Source organism: Bos javanicus, chromosome 13, assembly GCF_032452875.1.
Source record: "Bos javanicus breed banteng chromosome 13, ARS-OSU_banteng_1.0, whole genome shotgun sequence".
In the NCBI taxonomy this organism is placed as follows: Eukaryota; Metazoa; Chordata; class Mammalia; order Artiodactyla; family Bovidae; genus Bos; species Bos javanicus.
In genome coordinates, this window is record NC_083880.1 from 22,863,271 (window position 1) to 22,884,748 (window position 21,478).

The 21,478-nt window shown below is 37.8% G+C and overlaps 1 protein-coding gene across 8 annotated transcripts in view; it reads left to right on the forward strand.

Annotated features, from left to right (window-relative positions):
• The window catches only part of MLLT10 (MLLT10 histone lysine methyltransferase DOT1L cofactor), a 207,895-nt gene that overhangs the window by 53,937 nt on the left and 132,480 nt on the right, over positions 1-21,478 (forward strand). For all 8 annotated transcript variants that reach the window (XR_009740239.1, XR_009740240.1, XM_061435970.1 and 5 more), the window contains exon 5: positions 19,656-19,765. Coding sequence is in view for 6 of the 8 variants with exons in the window: in XM_061435970.1 (XP_061291954.1) it covers positions 19,656-19,765 (110 nt within the window). In the remaining 2 variants the exon portion in view is untranslated. The remainder of the gene's footprint in view (positions 1-19,655; positions 19,766-21,478) is intronic.

Below are 21,478 nucleotides of genomic sequence, written 5' to 3' on the forward strand. Positions count from 1 at the left end.
ATTTGTCTTATTTCCCAGTTTCCATCATGATTTCTTCTTTGACTCGTTGGTTATTTAAGAGAATATTGTGTAATTTCCATGTATTTGTGGATTTTCCGGTTTTCCTTCCTGTATTGAATTTTATTTTCATTCTACTGTGGATTGGTAAGATCTGATTTCAGATCTTTTAAAATTTATTGACACTTGTATTGTGACTGGCACTGTTAACAGTCTTGGAGACCATTTGTGGATGTTTGAGAAGAATGTGTATTTTGCTGATTTTAGTGCAGTTTTCTGTATACGTATATTGAGCCTAGATAGGTTGTAGTAGCTCTTCTATTTCTTCAGTGGTTTTCTAAGTTCTACCCATTACTGAAACTTGAGTAAAGAACAGCCTGTTTCTCCCTTCAGTTCCCCCCTCCCCTGTCCCGCCCCTCCCCATGTATTTTGAAAATCCGATGTTTGGTGCATGTATGTTTATAATTGTTTTTTATGTTCTTGGTGTTTTGACCTGCTTTTCAGTATATAATGCTCTTCTTTGTTTCTTGTATCAGATTTTGATTCTTACTTCGTTTCCCATGTATATATTTTTAAATGGTTATCCTGGGGATTACAGGTAACCTCTTAAAACACACTTCATCCAGGTTAAAGGATACAAGAGCAAATGCCAAAGTCAGTCCTCCTTCCTTAGTTCTGTTAAAACTTAAAATCATAGTTCTTTGAGGGCAAGCTCTGCTTCGCCCCTTCAGGAACCAGGGGCCAGAGTTTGGCACTAGGAACATGGGATGCTGTCTTCAAGACCATTGTCACACTAGTAAGTGGTAGAGCCTAGGCAACTGAAAATGACACAGAACTGTTACAGTTTTTAAGTTGCCTTTGTGTTGTTTACTTGGTACTGTAAACTTTTGACTATCTTCCAGAGTAGAGTTCTGACCAAATTGGTTTTGACATTTTATGCTCCATTTTCTGGTGTTTCTGTAAGATCACAGGCTCTTGGAGATGTCATCAGTCCAGATGCTTCATTTTTGACCTTTATTTACCAGTTTTCAAGAGACATGTATATTATTTAGTTGTCAGTAACAGAAATAGATCTGGATATCTGAAGCAAAAAGAATAAATGAAAAGATATAACTCACAAGAGTTGGAAGAAAAAATGAGTGCTTGAGTGCTTGCATTTTGGAGTTATTAGAACCAGAAACAAGTAGAATTTCCTCAAGCATGGTATTCTAGTGAGAAGAGGGAATGGATACTGAACAAGCTTAAATCATGGCTGTCTAACAGTAGTACTACTGTATGACTTAATGGATATGGTTGAAATGAGGGAAGGGAGTTGCTCAGATTTCTTTGTGGACAGCTGAATATCGATGGTCTTTTACTGAGTTAGAGAGTGTTGGATAGAGAGTTGTTTTGAAAGTAGAGATCAATGCTGAGATACTCTTTATGTGTTGAATTTAAGATGATGGTGAGATTGCTAAATAATATATATGTCAGTAGGAAATTGAATATAATTATTAGCTTTTAGCTCTTACCATTCCTGCTTCTTTACCATGTAGTTTCCTTCCTGGGGAGGTTACCATATTCTTGATATCTATCTGGAGCCATTTTCTGCATACATAAACACTTTTTACACAAATGTAGAATATAGTGTTTTATGAATTGCTTCTTCATTAATAATGTACCTTGGAGATCACTGCATATAAGTAGTAAAAAAAACTCTCTGTCATATACATCTGTATGTTATTTAATTCTAAAAATGAACTATAATTTATTTAACCATTTAACCATAATAACATTTAGTTATTATTAGTCTTTTTTAAAAAACAATACTGCAGTGAATAACCATATACAATGTAATCATAGATATGTGGGTGATTTGCTGTAGGCAAAAATTCCTGGAAGTGGAATTGCTGGGTCAGAGGGTATGTGCATCTGAAATTTTACTGGATTTTTCCGTATCCCCTGTATTGAGATGTACTAATTCACATTACATGAGAAGAGACTGTTTTCGACATGGTTTCCTCAGCACAGTTGCATGATTACCTGAGTCAGTTTCAGTTTGGGATCATTGATCAGATTCACAAGTCACAATTGACTTACCCAGCACCAAATACACCTATAAAGGAAAAGCATATACAGTTACAATACAGAGGCCTCCAAACTCTGATGCAGGTTTTGATGTTGCCAGCATTTTGATTGTAAGGTTGACATGCAAGTACAAGTAACATTAGCACACATTTAGCCTTTATATTTGTAAGTGGTTAGCTCTTTTATTTTAACATAGCTGTAGACCATAAATTATAAGTCATACAATATATATTCCTGACAGCCAAGTATAGCAGGCTAGTTATTCTGAGGTTAGTTATTAGTACATGGCAGACCCTATAGGACCGTCATCTATCTTCAGGGTTGATGTTGCAGTCAACATCAACAATCAAGATATTTTCCTCAGGAGCCTAAAAGAGGGATTCTGATATAGCTTTTAACCCTTTCCATCTATCAGTATTAAGAATATTTTAATATTTTTCTCTCTGGTGGGTAAAAATAAACATAACCGTAATCTGCATTTCTGTTATTATGAGAGAAGTTGAACACCTCTTCATATGCTTAAAAACTATTTTTATTTTCTTTATATGAAGTTTTCATGCATATTTTTAACTCATTTTCCTTTTGGTACATTCCTCATGGAACATTTGTTGATAGTTATGTAAGAGCTCTTAATGTTTTAGGGAAATTAGCCCTTTGGAGTATTACAGGGTTTTTTCCTCCTAAATGTTGGTTTGTGTTTTGATTTTGCCTTTGGCCATACAGAAATAAGTGATTATGTTATCATCATTCAAAAGAATTGTTCTGGTTTGGTAGCATACTGGAAGGGCTATTTTCTATACCAAGATTATTTCACACTTTGGGGTAGGCTTTTTCTAGTATGTGGCTTATAAATTTTTTAGATTAATGATCCATCTAGAATTTATTGTAATGTGAGTTATGAGGTATGGAGCTATTTTTCACCTAGGTGACTATCCATTTGTTCCAAATACATGTTTTGAATAATCTTATTTCCCCTGTTGAATTCAAATGACACTTTTTAAAAATACAAAGTTCACATGTGATTTGGCTTCGTTTCTGGACTTTCATTTTGTTTAGTGATGTGTCTTTTCGTGGCCGGTACTACACTGTTTTAATTGTTCCAATTTCATATCTTGCAGAGATAGCCCTTTCTCATTATTATCTTCCTCTCTTCCATTTTTTCTTCTGCTCTCCCACATTTTCTTGTCTTTAAAAAAAAATTCTTTTTAATTTTTGAAGAGTGTTTTTGGTGTTTAAAGAGTGTCAATGGTGTTTTTGGCTCTACTTGTTTTTCTCTAAGCATTTTTTAAGTCAGCTTTTTTAATTTGTTTTAATTAATTTAATGTTTTGGAATACTTATAGATTTACTGAAAAGTTGCAAAGATAGTACAGAGAGTTCCTGTATACCCTTTGTCCAGTTTCTTCATTATTAACTTTGTACAGTAACATGGTATATCTGTGAAAACTAAGAGACAGTTGTATGTTACTATTAACTGAATGCTATACTTTAAATTTTTTTCATCTTTTCTTTTTTGTTAATGTTCTTTTGCATTTAGCTTCCATGTCTCTTGGTCTCCTGTGGTCTGTAACAGTTTGTCAGTCTTTTTGGTTTTGCATGACCTTGACAGTCTTGAATACTGGCCAGGTACCTGATGAATGTCCCCTTCTGGGTTCCTCTGATGTTTTTCTCCTGGTATGGGTTTGGGGAAAGAGTACCACAAAAGTTAAGTCCTCTTCTCATCATTTCAGGGGGTACAAATATCCACGTGACATTACTGATACAAAAGTGTTCAACATTACTAATCACTGTAGAAATGTAGATGAAAAATCACAATGAAGTCACAGCACACCTTTGGAATGGCTGCTATATTTTAAAAAAAAATTACAAGTGTTAGTGAGGCTGTGGCGAAATTGGAACCCTTGTGCACTGTTAGTGGGATTATAAAGTGTCATAGCTGCTATGGAAAACAGTACGGAGGCCCTTCAAAAAATTTAAAAAGATTACTATAAAAAAGAATGATCCAGCAGTTCCACTTCCAGTGGATATATCTAGAAGCAGAGTCTCTGAGAGATATTTGTACACTCATGGTCACAGAAGAACTATTCATAATAGTCAAGAAGTATAATAACTCAAATATCTATCAGAGGCTGAATGGATAAACAAGATGTGTTATATACATAAAATGGGATATTAATCTCCCTTCTTTTTAAGAACTGTACTACTACTGAACTGTACACTTGAAAACATTGTCAGTGTACTGAAGTTTGTTAATGTGCTTTTAAAATATTAAAATCTGTATGCTCTTACTTTTTATAAAGATTTATTTATGTATTTTTGGCTGCACTGGGTCTTTGTTGCTGCATGTGGGCTTTCTCTAGTTGCAGTGAGCAGGGGCTACTCTTCGTTGCGGGTATGTGGGCTTCCTGTTGTGGAGGCTGCTCTTGTTGGGCTCCATGGGCTCTAGGGGAGCACAGGCTTCAGTAGTTGCAGTGTGTGGGCTCAGCAGTTGTGGCCCACAGGCTTAGTTGCTCAACGATGTGCAGTCTTCCTGGACTAGGGATCAAACCCACATCCTCTGCATTGGCAGGCAAATGGATTCTTTACCACTGAGCCACCAGGGAAGCCCTGAAAATTTTATTTTTAAAAAACAATTTCATTTATTTATTATTTTTGGCTGTGCTGAGTCTTTGTTGATGCAAGAGCTTTTCGCTAGTTGTGACGAGCGGGGCTACTCTTGTTGTGGGGTGTGGGCTTCTCATTGTGGTGGCTTGTCTTGTTGTGGAACACCAGCTCTAGGGTAAGAGAACGTCAGTAGTTGGAACTCCTGGGCTCAAGAGCAGGGGCTGTGAGCCCCTGAATGAGTTGTGGCTCACTGGCTTAGTTGCTCCGAGGCATGTGGGATCTTCCCAGATCAGGCCTGTGTCTCCGGGGTTGGTGGGTGGATTCTTTACCACTGAGCCACTAGGGAGGCCCAAAATTTTATTTTTGGAGAGTAAATATGTATAGTATTTTTTATTAGCCTGTTATTATTTGTTGGATCAGTAGTGTGTCAGTAGTGATAAGCCCTATTTGTATTCTTAATACTGGTGATTTGTGGTCTCTGCTTCTTTTGTTTTACTTTGTTGTTTTGGTTTTTGGAGTTTGATGTTTGGTTTCATTTTTCTTTAACAAGTGTACCTGGAATTTGTCAGTTTTGTTCACCTTTTTAAAGAAATAAACTGACTTTAATTTTTAAAGTTATCTCCCCGTTTTCTGTATTTTACTGATTTCTCCTTTAATCTTTATGATTTCCTTCTTTCTACATACCTTGTATGTATTTAGCTCTAATGTTTTAACTTCTTCATGGCGGCACCTTAGATCTTTGAATTTAGATCTTCTTTTCTAGTTCAGTTCAGTTCGGTCCAGTCCCTCAGTTGTGTCCGACTCTTCGCAGCTCTATGGACTGCAGCACACCAGGTTTCCCTGTCCATCACCAACTCCCGGAGCTTGCTCAAGCTCATACCCATCGAGTCAGTGATGCCATCCAACCATCTCATCCTCTGTTGTCCCCTTCTCCTCCCTCCTTCAGTCTTTCCTAGCATCAGGGTATTTTCCATTGAGTCAGTTCTTCACATCAGGTGGCCAAAGTATTGTAGTTTCAGCTTTAGCACCAGTCCTTCCAATGAATATTCAGGACTGATTTGCTTTAGGATGGACTGGTTGGATCTCCTTGCAGTCCCAGGGGCTCTCAAGAGTCTTCTTCAACACCACAGTTCAAAGCATCAGTCTTCAGTGTTCAGCTTTCTTTATGGTCCAACTCTCACACCCATGCATGACTACTGGAAAAGTGATAGCTTTGACTATATGGACCTTTGTCAGCAAAGTAATGTCTCTGTTTTTTAATGTGCTGTCTAGGTTTGTCATAGCTTTTCTTCCAAGGAGCAAGCATCTTTTAATTTCATGGCTGCAGTCACCATCTGCAGTGATTTTAGAGCCCCCAAAATAAAGTCTCTCACTGTTTCCATTGTTTACCCATCTATTTGCCATGAAGTTTTAGTAAAAAGTATATCTTTTCTAGTAAAAATATTTAAAGATTCAAGTTTCCCTCCGAACATTTTTACTGCATTCCACAGAATTTGATATGTTGTTTATTTGTTGTTAGGTCAAAATGTTGTCCAAATTTCTCCTGCTTTTCTCTTTTACCCCCAAATTTAGAAGTCTCATTTATTTGCCAGTTACATTGCTAGATAGGTAATTGTTGGTTGCTTATTTAATTTCTTTATTGTTAGCGATTCCACTCTGGATGATTTTTGTCCTTTAAAGTCCACTAAGACTTATCTCAAGGCCCAGCATATTTATTATCTGTGTTGGTGAACGTGTCTTATGTATTCTACTGTTGAATGAATATAGTGTTGTGGTCAGTTAGATCAAGACAGTTTTTATTGTTAAGCTCTTTTATGTCTGTATTGATTTTGGGGGGGGGTGAATCTAGTTCATCTATTAATTGCTGAAAATCATATGTTAAAAATCTGTTAAAGTTGGAACATTGTCAAGTGTTCCAATCCTGTCAAGTGGTGCTTCATATATTTTAAGGCTAGGTACATATACTTTCCTAATTGTTATTATGTCTTTTTATTGATACCCCTTTATTGTTACAAAATATTCCTTTCTATCTATGGAGTGTTTGTTTTGTAGTACATATCTGATATCAGAAGAGTCACTCCTGCCTTTATATTCTTACTATTAGCAGGATATATCATTGCCCATTGATTTGCTTTTATTTCCTTTAAACTTAACAGAGTTTTTTATTAAGTGTTTCTCTTTTTGTTTTTGGTTTGTTGTTGTTTAGTTGCAAAGTTGTGTCCAACTCTTTGCAACCCATGGACTAGAGTCCTCTGGCCATGATATTTCCCTGGCAAGAATACCGGAGTGGTTTGCCATTTCTTGCTGCAGGGAATCTTCCTGACCCAAGAATTGAACCCATGTCTTCTGGCATCTCCTGCATTGGCAGGAGAATTCTTTACCACTGGGCTACCTACCACTGGGCTACCTAGGAAGCCGCATAATGTTTCTCTTACAGGCAGCATGTAGTTTGGTCATTTTTTTTTAAGTCTACTCTGTCCCTCCCTGGAGAAGGAAATGGCAACCCACTCCAGTGTTCTTGCCTGGAGAATCCCAGGGATGGGGGAGTCTGGTGGGCTGCCGTCTCTGGGGTCACACAGAGTTGGACAGGACTGAAGTGACGCAGCAGCAGCAGCTGTCCCTCTCAATCTTTAATCTTGTCTCATTAACTATTGTATATAAATGATTTAACATTTAATACAGATTAAAATTTGAATTGAGGTCTATTTTTTTTTACTTTTGAACTTTTTATTTTATATTGGAGTATAGCCAATTAACAAGTTGTGATACTTTCAGGTGATCAGCAGAGGGACTCAGGCATACATTAGTATATCTGAGGTACCTGTTCCTCTTTGCAGCCTCTCCCAGGTCACCAGTGGTCTGCTTTCTATTACTGTAGATTAATTTATGTTTTCTAGAGTTTTCTACAGTTGGAGTCTATATGTGTGTCTAGACATACGAATATGTATATAATATACATGCAAATTTTTTGTCTGGTTTATTTCCATCATTATAAGTATTTTGAGGTAATTCTTCTTGTTACGTGTATCAATATTTATTTCATTTCTTTTTGTTGTTCACTATTATTCCTTTGTATGGTTATAGCAGTTTATTAACCTGTTGACAGATTGTTTTTAGTTTTCAGCTATTAAAAATGAAGTTTTTAACATTTGAGCACATGTATGACCATAGGCCTTCATTTACCTTGGGTAAATAAGAATGAAATGGCTAGTTTATAGTAAGTGCATGCTTAATTGTTTAAGGAACTGACAAACTGTTTTCTAAAGTGGTTGTAACATTTTACATTCCCATCAGGAGCAGTTGAGACTTCCAGTTGCTTTGTATCCTCTTCAACACTTGGTATAGTCAGGGTTTGTTTTTGTTTCTTTTCAAGTTGCCATTAAAGAAGAATAGCTTTATGGGAGTTTGTTTGAGATGATTTTTGTCTCATTGGTTATTGTAAGATATTGGATATAGTGTTAAACAGTAAATCTTTGCTTCTTATCTATTTTATGTAGTAATGAGTATCTATTAATCCCATACTTCTAATTTATCTCTCTCCTCTTCGAGCCCTGTGGTAATCATAAGTTTGTTTTCTATGTCTGCGATATCCTTGTAGTTTTAATTCCCATTTCCTTAATGAATAATACTTTTGATCCCCTTTTCATGTACTTATTTGCCATTCTTGCATCTTTGGTGATGTATGTATGTATTTTTGCCTTTTTAAAAAATTCAGTTGTTTTCTATTGTTGATTTTTAAAATATAACAACTTTATTCACATAGTATACAATTGAACCATTTAAAGCATGTAATTCAATGGCTTTTACAGTATTCAAAGACTTGTGCCACCATTATCACAATTAGAATTTTTATCAGGCCAGAAATATACACTGTAATCTTTAGCATTCACGTCTCATTTGCCCTCAGTACCTTCAACCTGGGCAGCTATTAGCCTACTGTTTGTCCAAATATAATGTATAGTTGGTCCTCCAAATATATACGTGACTCCTCTATATCCAAGGTTCTACATCCACGGATTCAAACAACTCTGGATGATGTAGAGCTGTAGTATTATTTACTATGGAAAACTTACATATAAGTGGACCTGCAGTGTTTAAACTTGTGTTTTTCAAGGGCCAGCTGTATGTCCTTGCTGCTTTCCATGAAGATTACAGTTATCCTAGATTTATTATAATTCCTTTGTTTGAACTGATACCAACTTAGCTTCAATAGCATGCAAAGATTCTGCTCCTATACATCTACACCCCACAACCTTTCTGTTGTTTTTTCAAAATTTGTATCATGCATTTATCTTTTAAAGTATTTTGTTATTCAGTTGCTCAGTTGTGTCCGACTCTTTCTGACCTCTATGGACTGCAGCACGCCAGGCTTTCCTGTCCTTCACCAACTCTTGGAGCCTGCTCAGACTCAAGTCCATTGAGTTGGTGATGCCATCCAACCATCTCGTCCTCTGTCTTTCCCTTCTCCTCCTGCCTTCAGTCTTTCCCAGCATCAGTCTTTTTCAGTGAGTCGGCTCTTCACATGGCGCCAAAGTGTTGGAGCTTCAGCTTCAGTATCAGTCCTTCCAATGGATATTCAGGGTTGATTTCCTTTAGGATTGACTAGTTTGATCTCCTTGCAGTCCCAGGGGCTCTCAAGAGTCTTCTCCAACACCATAGTTCAAAAGCATCACTTCTTCAGTGCTCAGCTTTCTTTATAGTCCAGCTCTCACATCCATACATGACTACTGGAAAAACCATAGCTTTGACTATATGGACCTTTGTCGGTAAAGTAACGTGTCTGCTTTTTAATGTGCTGTCTAGGTTTGTCATAGCTTTCCTTCCAAGGAGCAAGCATCTTTTAATTTCATGGCTGCAGTCACCATCTGCAGTGATTTTGGAGCCCAAGAAAATAAAGTCTCTCAATGTTTCCATTGTTTCCCTATCTATTTGCCATGAAGTGATGGGATCAGATGCCATGATCTTAGTTTTTTTTTTTTTTTTCGTTTTAGTGAAAGTCACTCAGTCATGTCCGACTCTTTGCGACCGCATGGACTGTACAGTCCACGGAATTCTACAGGCCAGAATACTAGAGTGGGTAGCCTTTCCCTTCTCCAGAGATCTTCCCAACCCAGGAATCGAACCTAGGTCTCTCACATTGCATGCAGATTCTTTACCATCTGAGTCACAAGGGAAGCCCTTAGTTTTTTGAATGTTGAGTCTTAAGCCAGGTTTTTCACTCTCCTCTTTCACTTTCATCAAGAGGCTCTTTAGTTCCTCTTTGCTTTCTGCCATAAGGGTGGTGTCATCTGCATATCTTAGGTTATTGATATTTCTCCGTGCAGTCTTAATTTCAGCTTTGCTTCATTCAGCCCAGCATTTCGCATGATGTACTCTGCATATAAGTTAAATAAGCAGGGTGGCAATACATAGCCTTGACGTGCCTCTTCCCCAAATTGGAATCAGTCTGTTGTTACGTGTCTGGTTCTAACTGTTGCTTCTTGACCTCTATACAGATTTATCAGGAGGCAGGTCAGGTGGTCTGGTATTCCCATCTCTTTAAGAATTGGGCACAGTTTGTTGTGATCCACACACAGTCAAAGGCTTTAGTGTAATCAGTGATGCAGAAGTAGATGTTAAACCATGTAGGAAAGATAACGAGTTACAATTCAAATCTATTATAATGTTGCCTTTAATTTTTACCTATGTTTAAACTTTACCGGGGGTGTCCCTGGTGGTTCAGTGGTAAAGAATCTGCCTGCCAATGCAGGGAACATGGGTTTGATCTCTTGGTCGGGAAGATTCCTGGGAGAAGGAAATGGCAACCCACTATAGTATTGTTTCCTGGGAAATCCCGTGGACAGAGGAGCCTGGTGGGCTGCAGTCCATGGTGTCACAGTCGGATATAATGATTAAATAACAGTATTTTTTTGGTTAGCCAGAAGAAACCCTTCTCCAGATTCATGTGGGGCAAGTCTCTTAGCAACAGATTCCCTCACCTTGTGTTTCATTGGGATGTGTGTCTTTTTCCATATTTGAAGGATAATTTTGCTCGATTTGGAATTCTTAAGTGACAAGTTTTTTCTTCCAGAAATTTAAAAATGTCATTGTACACACACTAATGGCCCCTGTTGAATTTGATGAGAAATTTATTGTTTAATCTTACTGAGGATTCCTTGTATGTAACAAGTTTCTTCTCAAAGATTCTCTTTTTCCTTGGCTTTAGCAGTGATTTATTATTTTATCTCAATGCAGATCTCGTTGTGTTTATTCTGGTGGTTCCTTGAACCTCTTGAATGTGTAGATTCATGTCTTTATCTAATGTTTCAGTTGGTCTACCTTTAAGGTGACTGAGTTTTTTTCTTCTGTACTCAGATCTATTGTTGAGACCCTCTAGTGTATTTTTCATTCTGGTTATTATAATTTTAAGCATCAGTGTTTGTGTTTGGTTCCTTTTTAAAATGGTATTGATTCTCTCTTTGTTGAGACTTCATTGTCCTGGTTTCCTTAGGTTTCTTGTCCTTGCTTTCCTTTAGAAGGCAATGGCACCCCACTCCAGTACTCTTGCCTGGAAAATCCCATGGGTGGAGGAGCCTGGTAGGCTGTAGTCCATGGGGTTGCAAAGAGTCAGACACGACTGCGCGGCTTCACTTTCACTTTTCACTTTCATGCATTGGAGAAGGGAATGGCAACCCACTCCAGTGTTCTTGCCTGGAGAATCCCAGGGACGGGAGAGCCTGGTGGATTGCTGTCTATGGGGTCGCACAGAGTCGGACACAATTGAAGCGACTTAGCAGCAGCAGTGAGGTTGATCAAATCTAGGTCCCTGGGTCCATCCCAACACCTGCTGGATCAGATTCTCTAGCAGCAGCAGCAAGACAGTGATTTAAAGTCTGCATTTAATGTCTGTGCTTCTGCAGAGACAAATTCTGTTAAATTCTCCCATGAATGGGCTATATGCTCTTTTTCTTTATATCCTCTGTAACTTTTTCTTGAAAACTGGACATACTGACTATGTCCACTCTGGAAAGTAGGGTCTTTACTCATGGTTTAATTTTGTTGCTTGGTGTTACTTGCCTTTTAAGTGGTTTTCTATATAGTTTTGTTTTTTTTTTTTTTTTTTAAGTGTGCTTTCTTTGTCACTTTGATCTCTAAAGTCTGTTTGTGTAGCTTGTGTTCAACTAGTGTTTTGGCAAAGATTTGCTTGAATACTAGGTGCTAAGATAATGTGCAGTAGAAGTGAGAAGGGAGAGGGGTTCAAAAAAAAAAAAGAGAAGAAACTACTCTCCAGTGTTTGTGGATTGACTCTGTGCTGGGATCTTTCCTTCAGTGGCCAGCCAGTCTGCTTAGAGTTCTGCTTCCTGCTTGCCCTGTACCAGGAGATATATCAGTGATGAAAGTTTAGCATCTCATCAGGTCTTTTACGAAGATGCATCCTGCCCTGGGCATGTGGTGCTGTCTAAATTACCTGGAATGCACAGATACTTTTCAGCGCTCCCAGTTTCCAAGAGAAAATCTGTCCCAGGTTTTCCTCTTGGGCTCTTGGCATGTTTGTGAACCATAATCTTTTGCCCCAGGCATCTGTGCCTTTTTTTTTTTTTGGTTTGTCTGCCATACAGTGATTTGAGAAATACCCTCCACTTTTCTGCCCTGTGTGAGTTCTGAGCTTGTCAAAAGAATAAGATGTGTTAGTTCTTCAGTAGCCCACAGGCATTTTAAAATAGGGAAGCACAATTATTTGCAAATAAAGTCTCCTCTGTTCCTTCAGAAACTGGAGCTGGGGTTGGTTACTGGGTCTTCAAGGTGTTCTCTTGAAGACTTCTGCTGAATCCAGGATGGCAGGGGTCAAGGGAAAGTAAGAATTCCCAAAGCTTTCTTACTTTTCTTTTTGCTGGCTTTTTTGCCCCTTGCAGGATCTTAGTTCCCTGACCAAGGATTGAACCCAGACCTCCGGCAGTCGGAGCACCTACTTGTAACCACTGGACGGCGAGGGAACTCTCCACTTTCCCACAGTTTTTAAGTTTTTTTTTTCCTGACCTAGAATTCATTTGGTTGCTGCAAGCCTTTCATTCTTTTTTCCAGAATCTTTGAAATTGGTTCTTACAGTTTTTGCTTGACTTTTGGATGTTTCTGTGGTGGAAAGTGCCTTTGGAGCTGCCTGCTCCCCCATTTTTGCTGACATGTGCTCATTTGCTTCAGTTGTGTCCGACTCTTTGCGACCCCATTGACTATAGAGTCCATGGAATTCTCCAGGCCAGAATACTGGAGTGGGGAGCCTTTACCTTCTCCAGGGGATCTTCCCAACTCAGGGATTGAACCCAGGTCTGCCACATTGCAGGCGGGTTCTTTACCAGCTGAGCCACAGGGGAAACTCAAGTGTCTTGAGAAACATTGTTTGAATTATTTTGTCCCTTTTTAAAATTTTTGAGTTGGGGGGATATGCACTGTTACATGCAGGAGCATAAATGTGGTCCTTATTATTCCATCTTGACTAGTCTCCTATTATTTCTTCTTAACCTTGATTTTTTTCTTATTTTATTATTCTCTGTTCCCTCTTTTCTTCTTTATTTGTGATTTTATGAATGTTTTTAGCATTGTATTTTAATCCATTTAATAATACAGTTAATTCCATTTAAATTTAATGTTATTAGATTACCATTTGGGCCATATCTTTTCTGTATATACAGGTATTAATATTTATGTATGTAGCTGTAGCAGTTGTTCTAGGGATTACAAGTTTCATACAAATAGTTCAATCTACTATGTATACCACTTTACATAAAATGTAGAAAACCTCAGAACTGTATAGATCTCTTTTACCTGCTTCTTCCCCAGTCTTTAGTAGTAAAATGTTTTATACACATTGAAAACTTTACAAGACTTTTGATGTAAGCAGTCATTTGTATTTTAAGTGAAAGAAGGTGTTATTATTGTTTCATCAGCCAATACTCTGTCAGAAGTACCTGTGTGTTTATCATGCTTCATTTTTCTATGCATCTTGGACCTTCCTTCTTTGGTCATTTTTGTTTTCTCTCTTTTCTGTTGCCCAAGGAAAATTGTCTGGTGTTGCTTTTAGAGGGAATTTGTTTAAAGATATTTTTTGGCTTGAATTTGTTTAAAGATATTTTTGGCTTTTTTTTGTTATTTATCCCTTTCTTTTGGTGATAACTTGCCTTTGGTTATTTTCAGGTATTTTTCTTTTTGGTTTTCTGTAGTTCTACAGATTATGTGCCTGTGTATGGATTTATATTAATATTAATTTACCTTGGGATTTATTGTGATTATTCAACCTGTGACTTGTTATCTTTTTATTTTAGAAAGATTTTAGTTATTATCATTTTAAATATTGCTTCCATACCACTTATTTCTTTTATATTTCTCTTGAGACTCTAATTACTTGTTAGGTAACTTGTTATTATGTTCTTTTTGTTTCTTGTCCTCTTTTTGTCTTTTTCATACTTTTGTGCTAATGTTCTGAGTATTTTCTTCTGACCTATTTTGTTCTAATTTTCTTTTTGACTATTGATATATCTGCTGCTGCTGCTAAGTCACTTCAGTCGTGTCTGACTCTGTGCAACCCCATAGACGGCAGTCCACCAGGCTCCCCGTCCCTGGGATTCTCCAGGCAAGAACACTGGAGTGGGTTGCCATTCCCTTCTCTAATGCATGAAAGTGAAAAGTGAAAGTAGAAGTCGCTCAGTCGTGTCTGACTCCTGGCGACCCCATGGACTGCAGCCTACCAGGTTCCTCCGTCCATGGGATTTTCCAGGCAAGAGTACTGGAGTGGGGTGCCATTGCCTTCTCCAATTGATATGTCTAGGCCATTGTTAATCCCATTTACTAGTTTTAAATTTTTGTTTTTACTTCTTTAATTTTTGATTGAGAGTTTTCAGTTCTTTGATGGAATTTTTAATATTTTGTGTGTATTTAAATATAATAACCATACTTTTAAAAACCTCTGTGTCTGAAACCCCAACATACGAATCTGTTTTGATTTTCATGTTTTTGCTGCTTTTCATTCATGTTGTCTCTCTTGTGTTTCATATTTTTCAATGTGCTGAAAATGAAAATGAGCTACTATTAAAACTTGTTGTTGTTCAGTTGCTCAGTCGTGTCGAACTCTTTGCAGCCCCATGGACTGAAGCACGCCAGGCTTCCCTGTCCTTCACCATCTTGCGGAGGTTGCTCAAACTCATGTCCACTGAGTCAGTGATGCCATCTGACCATCTCATCCTCTGTCCTCTCCTTATCTTCCTGCCTTCAGTCTTTCCCAGCATCAGGGTCTTTTCCAGTGAGTCAGCTCTTCGCATCAGGTTGCCAAAGTATTGGAGCTTCAGCTTCAGAATCAATCCTTCCAATGAATATTCAGCATTGATTTCCTTTAGGATTGACTGGTTTGATCTCCTTGCCGTATTAGAAATTATTTGTAGCCAAATGAATGACATTATTTTCCTGGAGAGAGGGTTTATATTAACTTCTGTCTGGTGTCTGAGGCACTTGATAATTTAGGATTACATGAGTTGAATTTCTGAGCTTGAGATGATCAAAGCTCAGCTGCAGGCTCTTGGAGGGCCTCTGTACTTTTAGTTTATTGGCATTTCTGACTTGCAATGCAGCCCCTCAGTTTTGCCACTGAAAGAGGGTGAGGGAGTAACTAGTATTCCTCTTTTCCCTTAGTTGTCCAGGGACATAAGATCCCTATACTTTGAGCCTTCTGAATTTGTCAAAAGTACCTTCCACTCTCAGCTGTTTTCTTTGAAATAAGCAAATGTCCCCCAGGTGGCAAAGTGGTCAGAGTTGTACTTAAGGACCTGGACTTCCATCCTTTTGCAATTTAGCTCTGATAATTCCTTACTATCACATCAGTTCTTTAGTCACATTATACCTTCTTTAGTCACATTTTTGCTGACTGTATAGAGCTTCTCCATCTTTGGCTGCTAAGAATATAATCAGTCTGATTTTGGTGTTGACCGTCTGGTGATGTCCATGGGTAGAGTCTTTTATTGTGTTGTTGGAAGAGGGTGTTTGTTATGACCAGTGTGTCCTCTTGGCAAAACTCTGTTAGCCTTTGCCCTGCTTCATTCCGTATTCCAAGGCCAAATTTGCCTGTTACTCCAGGTGTTTCTTGACTTCCTACTTTTGCATTCCAGTCCCCTATAATGAAAAGGACATCTTTTTTGGGTGTTAGTTCTAAAAGGTCTTGTAGGTCTTCATAGAACCATTCGACTTCCGCTTCTTCAGCGTTACTGGTTGGCGCATAGGCTTGAAATCACTGTGATTATGAATGGTTTGCCTTGGAAACAAACAGAGATCATTCTGTCGTTTTTGATTGCATCCAGGTACTGCATTTCGGACTCTTTTGTTGACCATGATGGCTACTCCATTTCTTCTAAGGGATTCCTGCCCACAGTAGTAGATATAATGGTCATCTGAGTTAAATTTCACCCACTGCAGTCCACTTTAGTTCGCTGATACCAGGAATGTCGACGTTTACTCTTGCCATCTCCTGTTTGACCACTTCCAGTTTGCCTTGATTCATGGACCTAACGTTCCAGGTTCCTATGCAATACTGCTCTTTACAGCATCGGACCTTGCTTCTATCACCAGTCACATCCACAACTGAGTATTGATTTTGCTTTGGCTCCATCCCTTCATTCTTTCTGGAGTTATTTCTCCACTGATCTCCTGTAGCATATTGGGCACCTACCAACCTGGGGAGTTCCTCTTTCAGTATCCTGTCATTTTGCCTTTTCATACTGTTCATGGGGTTCTCAAGGTGGTTCTCTGAAGTGGTTTGCCATTCCCTTCTCCAGTGGACCACATTCTGTCAGACCTCTCCACCATGACCCATCTGTCTTGGGTGGCCCCACATGGCATGGCTTAGTTTGATTGAGTTAGGCAAGGCTGTGGTCCTTTTGATCAGATTGGCTAGTTCACTGTGGCTCAGATCATGAACTCCTTATTGCCAAATTCAGACTTAAATTGAAGAAAGTTTGGAAAACTACTAGACCATTCAGGTATGACCTAAATCAAATCCCTTATGATTATACAGTGGAAGTGAGAAATAGATTTAAGGGACTAGATCTGATAGACAGAGAGCCTGATGAACTATGGATGGAGGTTCGTGACACTGTACAGGAGACAGGTATTGAGCCCATCCCTGTGGAAGAGAAATGCAAAAAAGCAAAATGGCTGTCTGAGGAGGCCTTACAAATAGCTGTGAAAAGACAAGCAAAAAGCAAAGGAGAAAATGAAAGATACAAGCATCTGAATGCAGAGTTCCAAAGAATAGCAAGGAGAGATAAGAAAGCCTTCCTCTGCGATCAATGCAAAGAAATAAAGGAAAACAAACAGAAAGGGAAAGACCAGAGATCTCTTCAAGAAAATTAGAGATAGCAAGGGAACATTTCATGCAAAGATGGGCTTGATAAAGGACAGAAATGGTATGGACCTAACAGAAGCAGAAGATATTAAGAGGTGGTAAGAATACACAGAAGAACTGTACAAGAAAGATCTTCACGACCAAGATAATCATGATGATGTGATCACTGACCTAGAGCCAGACATACTGGAATGTGAAGTCAAGTGGGCCTTAGAAAGCATCACTATGAACAAAGCTAGTGGAGGTAATGGAATTCCAGTTGAGCTGTTTCAAATCCTGAAAGACGATATTGTGGAAAGTGCTGCACTCAATATGCCAGCAAATTTGGAAAACTCAGCAGTGGCCACAGGACTGGAAAAGGTCAGTTTTCATTCCAATCCCAAAGAAAGGCAATGCCAAAGAATGCTCAAACTACTGCACAATTGCACTCATTTCACACGCTAGTAAAGTAACGCTCAAAATTCTCCAAGCCAGGCTTCGGCAATCCATGAACTTTGAACTTCCAGATGTTCAGGTTGGTTTTAGAAAAGGCAGAGGAACCAGAGATCAAATTGCCAACATCTGCTGGATCATAGAAAAAGCAAGAGAGTTCCAGAAAAACATCTATTTCTCCTTTATTGACTGTGCCAAAGTCTTTGACTGTGTGGATGACAATCAACTGTGGAAAATTCTGAAAGAGATGGGAATACCAGACCACCTGACCTGCCTCTTGAGAAATCTGTATGCAGGTCAGGAAGCAACAGTTAGAACTGGACATGGAACAACAGACTGGTTCCAAATAGGAAAATGAGTTCGTCAAAGCTGTATATTGTCACCCTGCTTAATTAACTTATATGCAGATTACATCTTGAGAAATGCTGGGCTGGAAGAAGCACAAGCTAGAATCAAGATTGCCGGGAGAAATATCAATAACCTCAGATATGCAGATGACACCACCCTTATGGCAGAAAGTGAAGAGGAACTAAAGAGCCTCTTGATGAAAGTGAAAGAGGAGAGTGAAAAAGTTGGCTTAAAGCTCAACATTCAGAAAACTAAGATCATGGCATCTGGTCCCATTACTTCATGGGAAATAGATGGGGAAACAGTGGAAACAGTGTCAGACTTTATTTTTGTGGGCTCCAAAATCACTGCAGATGGTGATTGCAGCCATGAAATTAAAAGACGCTTACTGCTTAGAAGGAAAGCTATGACAAACCTAGATAACATATTAAAAAGCAGAGATATTACTTTACTGACAAAGGTCCGTCTAGTCAAGGCTATGGTTTTTCCAGTGGTCATGTATGAATGTGAGAGTTGGACTGTGAAGAAAGTTGAGTGCCGAAGAATTGATGCTTTTGAACTGTGGTGTTGGAGAAGACTCTTGAGAGTCCCTTGGAATGCTAGGAGATCCGACGAGTCCATCCTAAATGAGACCAGTACTGGGTGCTCATTGGAAGGACTGATGCTGAGGCTTGAAACTACAATACTTGGCCACCTCACGCGAAGAGTTGACTCATTGGCAAAGACCCTGATGCCGGGAGGGATTGGGAGCAGGAGGACAAGGGGACGACAGTGGATAAGATATCTGGATGGCATCACCGACTCGATGCACATGAGTTTGGGTGAACTCCGGGAGTTGGTGATGGACAGGGAGGCCTGGCGTGCTGCAATTCATGGGGTCGCAAAGAATCGAACACGACTGAGTGACTGAACTGAACTGACTGAGTCACATTTTGAAAACTTGAGAGAAGCAACATTTAAGATCAATTATTTGAAGTGAAATATTAAAATAGTAAAACAATGAATGTTAGTATTTAAAATATTAATGTTAGTATGGCAGTTACAAATTTAATATTGACATTTAACATTTAAAGTATTTAAGTTTTTATTTTAGGTTTTCAGCTGTAAAACTGCATACTTTTTGTGGTTCTCAGAGAGAGTATTGATCTGAATTATTTAGTTTACTCTTATAAAATCTGTCAGTGCCAGCATCTGAATTTTAAAGTGTTTCCCTTGGGGAGTTCCCTGGTGGCCCCGTGGTTAGGATTCTGGGCTTTCACTGCCATGGCTCGGGTTGAGTCAGTCCCTGGTCCGGGAACTGAGATCCCAGATAGATGGGTGCAGCAGCCAAAAAAAAAAAAGTTTCCCTTCATTTGTGTTACTGCACACAGTAACTGCGGAAATGACTAAGAGTCTTTTATCAGTATTGGTTTAAGTATTAGTAGTGCGAATTTTTGGAGAAGGCAGTGGCACCCCACTCCAGCACTCTTGCCTGGAAAATCCCATGAACAGAGGAGCCTGGTGGGCTGCAGTCTATGGGGTCGCTAAGAGTTGGACACGACTGAGCGACTTCACTTTCACTTTTCAGTTTCATGCATTGGAGAAGGAAATAGCAACCCACTCCAGTGTTCTTGCCTGGAGAATCCTAGGGATGGGGGAGCCTGGTGGGCTGCTATCTATGGGATCGCACGGAGTCGGACATGACTGAAGCGACTTAGCAGCAGCAGCAGCAGCGCCAATTTTTAATGTTTTTTGTTGTGTTTGCTTAAATGGGCATTTAAGGGATCTGTTCAGAAAGTTAATAATTTATGTTTTAAAAACCTTTGTTGCAACTGGAGAATGACATTATTTTTACTTACTTATTTTTAGGTTGGGCTCATGTGGTTTGTGCCCTGTATATACCAGAGGTACAGTTTGCCAATGTTTCTACAATGGAACCAATTGTTTTACAGTCTGTTCCACATGATCGTTATAATAAGGTACAGTATATATTATTTTATTGATGTTTGAATATAACTCTTTGTTTTAATACTGGTAAATGTAAAGGAATTGTTAAATTTTGTCTTATTATAGCCCTTCATTAAAAAATTTAAATGCCTCCATTGATTTGGAAAAAATATAATTACTGTGGTAAAGTACAGTTATTAAAATATGTTACTAAAGTCACAGGAGTATAAAACAAATGCATACAAGCAAAGCTATATTACCTTTTATATTAACCTAGGTATTTAAGGTCCTAACATTTTAATCCTTACAGATTGTTCTTTAAGAATTACTGACTTAAAGAAAAACAAAAAAATAATTATTGACTTTTGTGTTTTTTCAGACATTAAGGCTGTATTAAATTTTAATTAATCATTATTTGACATAATTTCATTATGGTGATACACATCCTGTTTTTAAAAATAATCCTATCACAGAATATTATTTATTCATCTCTCCAAATGATTTTTTTGCTCTCAAGACAGTATTCTTTTTTTTCTGCCCTTAAAAATAATCTTAATGTTGGCTTTTTCTCTTATATCTTTTTCTTAATTTAGTACATTTATATTATTGTTTCATTCTCTTACATATTGGATTATTATTTTTTTAATTACCACCTGTGCCTTTATACATACCATTATAATTGTTAACTGAAGGTACTTGTTGATTTATTTCATCTGTGGAGAAAGGGTCATGGCAGCCAATGCCAAGATTTCAAAAATTTAAACATTTTGTAATGTAGGTTATTAATATTTATTTGGAAAATGCAGAGAAATAGAAAAATGTAGGACAAAACTCATGTAAAATCTTTCTATTAAGATCCTCCTAGATTTATTTTTGTTTGCATTTTACAAATACTAAATACTTCTAGTTGACTAATCACGTTAGTGGTACGTGAGATGGTACATAATCTTGTGTCCTGTTAAATGCACTGTGTATTACCAGTAGGACAATCTTTGCTATTCTTTTTAGTGAAAAGTATTGCAGTTTTTGAATGATTTTCTTTCCATCTTGATAACATTAAATATTTTGAAGTTTTTTTAGAAAACGTTATTCATATTTGTTAATTGACCTTGAATAGCTCTTTGTTCATTTTAATATTGTAATGTTTTAATTTTTTCTTACAAAATGTTTTTTATACTGAAGATAATTATTCTTTTTTCTTACATACTTGCTGTCTGTGCTTTTGCCCAGAATATAATATTTGCTTTTTAAGTTTTATTTTGTATTTATGATTGTCATTATTTTTGGTATTCTGGAATGTTAATTTTTTCTAGTTTTAAGTTTAAATTTTTTTTTATAATTTACACAACTACTGTTTATTGTTTCTGCCTTTGTTGCTACACAGAATCTTTCTCTAAAGTATAACTATTTTATACTATATATTTCCTATAAAGAAGGACTTTCTTCTGCATGACCAGCATACACCCATCAGAATCAGGAAATTAACATTTATGTGTTATTTGTCTAATCCAGAAATGTCATCATTATTTGTCTAATTTTCATTCATATTTTTTGTTTTCCCAGTAGAGTCTTTTCCTAGCAAAAAGATCAGTTTGCTTTTTGTCCCTTAAGTCTCCTGACTTACATTAACTTTGGTACTTCTGAAGATTATTTGTAGAGTAGTTTTTAATAATGTTTCCTCATTGTTAAATTAAGATTATGTGTTTTTGGCAGGAATGTCACAGAGTTGATGCTGTGTTCTTCTC